The sequence below is a fragment of the Eufriesea mexicana genome, unplaced genomic scaffold, assembly GCF_001483705.2.
Source record: "Eufriesea mexicana isolate 0111107269 unplaced genomic scaffold, ASM148370v2 scaffold812, whole genome shotgun sequence".
Lineage (NCBI taxonomy): Eukaryota > Metazoa > Arthropoda > Insecta > Hymenoptera > Apidae > Eufriesea > Eufriesea mexicana.
In genome coordinates this window covers 570984-576569 of record NW_016909009.1, presented here as the reverse complement: position 1 = coordinate 576569, position 5586 = coordinate 570984, and the positions used below count along the sequence as shown (strand labels likewise).

General features: G+C 50.0%; 1 protein-coding gene across 1 annotated transcript in view; it reads right to left on the bottom strand.

The window, feature by feature from the left end:
* Nucleotides 1–1938: 1938 nt before the first annotated feature.
* The window catches only part of LOC108547013 (transcription factor Sox-19b), a 29679-nt gene continuing 26031 nt past the window's right edge, over nucleotides 1939–5586 (bottom strand). The window contains exon 5 of the mRNA XM_017899341.1: nucleotides 1939–2494. Coding sequence (XP_017754830.1) covers nucleotides 1949–2494 — 546 coding nt within the window. The 3' untranslated portion in view covers nucleotides 1939–1948. The remainder of the gene's footprint in view (nucleotides 2495–5586) is intronic.

The following is a 5586-nucleotide window of genomic DNA, read 5'->3' as shown; positions in this document are numbered from 1 at the left end:
TCTTTCTCTCGTGAAACCGTTCAACCGAACGTGCAAACGAAACAACCAAAAAGCCAAAAATCTTCCTCCACGGGCAAGTACCGAGTACTTTCGTCGCGGGACTAAACAAACGAGAACTAAATTGGAAAAGAACAGGAGGGAAAAGAAGCGATAAAGGAAAACGATACTTGACAGATCCTCTGGCAAATTCTCAGCGATCCGTGTCACCGGTTATCGAACGCTATACGCAATGAACTCTCCACCACATCTGTTCTCGCTCGATGATCAACGTGTTAAGTAGAACAAAAATAATAATAATATCAATAATAATAATAATAAAATCCTCGTTAATAATAAATAGCTATAAATCGAAACGGAAGAATCGATATCCGAACGTTTATTCGAAAACGAAGAACAAACTTTCGTCGCGTCGCATTTCTCCTCGATCTTCTGCACCGAACGACCAAGAAACTACGAAGGATCTTCTTCGCCCCTTCTTGATTTAAAAAGAAAAGAAAAAAAAGAAAAAAAAAAGGAAAAAAAATTGGAAAGAAGGGAAAAAGAAGAATTGGAAAAGACAAGAAAGTGAGCGAAAAGGGACGCGTCGTACTCTTTATCGTACAGACGACCGCACGAAAAACACGTTCTCCTTTTACAAAGGTTCCGTCGCGCGAAACCCTCTGATGGCTCATCCTGCTCTAACTCGTGGTCGGTGTATGGGTCCGTGTTCGAAACGGAACACCGTGAAATTAACAATCGTCTAACACTACTGATCGTTAAAAGGGAACGTGTCAACTGAGTCGTGGCATTGGAATGTTCGAAAAGCAGGATGTTCGTGACGAAAGGGGCAAGTTCCTTTGGAAGGACGTGCACGAGTGCGTCGGGTGCTTCTCGTCGGCGTCCCGACCATCGGGAGTCCGAAGGATTCCGAAGGACTCGATCCTCCGGCAAGATGGAAAGAAGACACAGGGAACTGGGGGTGAAGGAAAACTGTTTCCGAGCATCGTGCGCGATAATAATCCTTGCTACACTATTTACACGAGGGCTATGTACAATTTCTTTATAATTCCATCTCGAGAGAATGGAAACCCTATGTCTGCGATAAATAATCACGTCACGCGTCGTGTGGTCGACGCCTGGGGATGGCTAGAACACGGAGAGTATCGACTTCGTTGTTGCTTTCAACGATCTGAACCGTTGAGGCCCTGACATCGCCTCGATTTGCCGGTGAACGCGTTCGTCGGTCCAAGCATCATCGGGTGTTCCTTCCAGCGAGGTTCTAAATTCGGTGTAGCTTCAGAGGTTCTTGGGATTTTGGGATATCACCGTTTAGTTTTTATTTCGGGTTTCATCGTGAGATTGAATGTTCGTCTTGGCGATTCTGGATTACTACAGGTATATTTATACGTTAATACAGTTACTGTATCGAATCTTCAGCCTGTTACTTGCGTTATTACGCCGTCGTGGCTCCTCGTCGTCCTTCGCACACTTTCACAATTTTGATTCCAACTTATCCACTTGCGCCAAGTATGTGCATATCGAGTATGACAATTGCAAAACAACTTTAACTCAAGCTTCAGTGATCTATACTTACTTTAACCCAAGCAAGATAATCGATACGATATCAGAGACGCTACCGACAAATCATCGAGGTGTCAAAGAGGTGTCAAAGAGGTGTCAAAGAGGTGTCAAAGAGGTGTCAAACTCGGAGTCTAAAGAGTCGAACAGTTGCTTCGTCGTCGCGGGGGAAGGGTGAAATCTAGCGATAATCGAGCGTTAGACAACAACATCGATCGTCGCACACCGTCTCGGTTCCGCGAAATCCGGTACAACTTCCAAGAACAGGGATTCCTCTGAAGCCAGGTGAGCACTGGTTACCTGCGCCACGCGTTAAATCCTCCGGAAGACTGGCGGACCGAACTCAGGGCAATTGCTCCTCGAAGATGGATCAGAGCTACGTTCTATCGGGTCAGAAGATGACGAGTGGCCGTCTGAACGATTCGTTTCCAGGCGCTGAGGCGGTTTGGTAGCCACTGTACTGGCTCATCTGCGGCCCTAGCAATCCGCTGGTTTGCACTGGACCTGGGTAATAGGCCGGTAGACTCGCCCCGGGACTTGCAGCGGACGAGGTAGACGTGGAACTCGCGCTGGACGAGCCTTGCTCGTTCCTCTCGTGCTGCTTGCTCATGTCCGGTGACTCTGCAGCCGGTGACCTTGTCGGACCACCGCCACCCACCACGCTGCCGGGGCTGGACTCGTCATAGAGCTTGTTATGCTCGTAACTGGACCGATTGTAGTCGGACACCGCCGGCTTCTGGTCCATGTACAGTTTCGACTGCTCGAAGTATACCTTCGCTGGATCCAGGTAGTTCCGGTCCAGATACGACTTCGGACTCGAGTCCAGGTACTTGTGGTCCGAGTACATGCTCATCGCCAGTGTACTCGGCGGCATGTACGCGGCGCGGTATTTGTCGGCTTCCATCGAGTACTTCATCGCGTCCATCGAGCTCACCACCTGGAACAGACGGGAACGAATAGAAGATCGGTTAGCTATTTCGATCTGCGCTTCGCGTTCGTAAAAATAATATATCTTTGCGTACGCCGGAGGACGTTAATCGTGGATATCGCGGAACCACGCGTTCCACCCTAGGAACTTATCGTACGAGAATATTTTGGATCAACGGGAAGATTTCGGATCCGTCGACCAAGTCTGGATGCGCCAGTGATTTCGCGATATCTTCTTAACTCCTCGACTCGGATTCTAAACCTGTCTTAGGCGAAAGCTCGCAACATTGGCGCGCTACACCCCACCAATCAATTCCAATAAATCCATGCAACAAAAGGCGTTCGGAGCTACCAAAGGAAGAAAAAATGGACGTTGGAGCAAACGTTGGCCAGCTTCCCCTAAGGCTGGCGCGAAGAAAGAAACGGTGCCGAGGTGGAGCATTCGACTCGGTCCGAGTGCAAATCGCGAAATCGCCGGATCCGCGACGAGGACACGCCGGGCAGACTCGAAAGAGATTTGTTCTATCCGGAGGACAAAGCTACCAATGGCTATAAATTTCATAACCGTTCCTGGACACCGGCTAAAGATCGGTCAGCGCTCGCGCTGCACGAGGATGGTCCGCCGCGTGAAACTGCCACGGATCCTTAAAAAGGAAAAGAAAGGGTCCGGGAGGAGCGCGCGATTATTCCCGATTCTATAATTCGTGGACGAGGACCGCGCCGGACCCTTTGTCGGATCGTTAAGCGGCTTTGTCCGGATGATTTACATCCAGTCTTAGCCGCCTCGCTCGTCTCTCCTCTCCCAGCTACGTCCAATTGATTACCACTCGGTTCCTCTTCTCGCTCCGCTCAAAATCCTGCGCGCCGAGGTCCTCGCGAATCGCAGATCCTCCGTCGGCCGTGCTGCCGTCGCCTCGATAGACCCGGAAATTAACCATTCCTTCGATCTTTCCCAGTCTTCCTCTTTCGTAACCGAGAGTTGCAAACTGTACCGAGTATTGGTAGTTGACGGATCGATATTAAAGGATTCGTTCAGCGGTCATCTTCTACGATGACGCTTGGATGTCTTATGCGATTTAGGTTGGATCTATAGTCTTTCATAGCGAATCCTTCTAACGATTATTCAGCGAGGTCAGTAGGCACGTCAAGTCTCCAACTCGAGAGCTGTGTAATATACGTACGTTTGGTAAATTGCTAAAGCATTATTCGTATTGCTTTTATTCTCTTCGTCGTTCTTATTCGTTATTGCACTGCACGAGTTTCTTAGAAGCGTATCGATTTTTATCGTAATTTACGAAGAAAGGCTTCCACTCGATACTCGTGCCATAATTATCTCGCAGTAAGACTGTTCTCATCCGTTGTAACGGATGAATGTCTAATCTCTCGAGCGGAAGGAAATCATCGCAGCGTGCTGGTCGACCAGGAATTTACCCCGAGAACTTTGGAACTAGCTCTCAACGAGATTACGCTCCAAGTTTCCGCCAACTATCCGAAGCAGAAGGTTCCGGAGTAGAATGTACATAAATTCGCAGAACAAAATCGGGCTTTCGATTGAAAGTCCACTCTCGACATTGCTCCGGAGTCGAATCCGTGAGGGCGCGATGTGGGTGAAATATCGACAAACCGGCTGCAACAATGCCTGCCGGTTGACTTTCTCGCTTTAGTCAACCTTTCTGACCTGGGAATGGAGAGGAGCCATTTGGAAAATAAAGTGCTCTCCTAGCAAAAGATATTCCACTCTCTTCCCCTGTCTTCGTCTTGCTCTGCGCCGTGTCTGTCCCTCGTTCTCCGTCTCTCCGAGCACTTCCCTTCGTCGCTTTCCGTCCCTGATGACACATGGCAGCGCGAAGAATAGGCGCTTTTGTAAATGAAAACAGAAGAGTAGCGGTACAACGTTGTACGCACGAATGGCGACACCGTGCTGCTGCACGATAATTAAGTCTTGCCAGGCAGGCGATACACTGCCACGGAGATGGAGATGGCTAGCCAACGTTTTATACGTTCCAATATCCACGATTGTCGACCATCCACAATTTCCACATCTCGAATTCTACCTCTATTCGCTCGTAGAAAATCAAGATCAAAGTCCTAATCAGATTACGCTGTTCGGCAACCCTCGATGATATCTCGCCCTCTAACCTCTCACTCCTAAGCGTCTCTCGCGCCATTTAGCGAGCCCTCCACGCACCCCTAATTCCCCACGAACCCCCGCATTATCCTGCAATCATCGTCACCCTGTTTCCCTCCGGTCTCGTCTGCTCTTCTTCCCTTTCGGATCGTTGCCCGGCGAAGGCAAGAAGTTGGCCACGAAAAACGTTGGTCGGACGCCACGGCCGTGTCGAGAGCGTGTTCCTAAATGGCAAACCGGCAATGATGGCCCCGGTGACGGCGATGACGGTGCCGTTTCGTCCGCGAGGACGATAACACACGGCGCTGTGGCGCGCGTTGGAATTCTTCGCTCGTGCTCTCCGGTTCGCCAATAATAGTCGGTCTGTATCGCGCCGCTGCGTCGTTCCAGACGCGTCGGCCATTCAGCCGTTGAATGCAGAAATAACTAGCTATCTGTTTGTCTCCCGTACCCAGCTGCGGAAATTCATACACAGACCACGGTCTCCGGTTTCTGTTTGCGAAGCCACCCGGGGGCCCCTTTGTTGCGACAACGAATGAAACGTACCTACGCTCGTCCTCCGCCTCGTCCTCTTCTTTCTCTCCTCTTCCCGCCACCGTTCTCGCTCTCCGTGTTCGCCTTGCTCCTGCTGCTTCTCTCATCAGAGATCTATCTCTTCTTTTCCGCGACGTTTTCTTCCGTTCCGCGCGGATCGCTGCTCCACCATCTTGCTGCCGCTTCTTCGGCTCGTTGGCGTGTTTGGGTGCAGGTTTGGTCGTGATTCGCGAGCCAAAGTGGTTACTTGGGGATTAATAGAGAAGGGGTGCTTCGCGTTCGACGAAGGATCTTGGATCGTTCCCACGTGTCGGTTTTCTTGGTTTATTCGTCGCGAGTTAGCGCTAGAATATTTGCTCTCTAACGAAGGGTAAATTTTGTATCCTTGGGTTCGTTTCGTTTCTTCATCGCACGATCCCAAAGCTCTGGTTCGGTTCAGC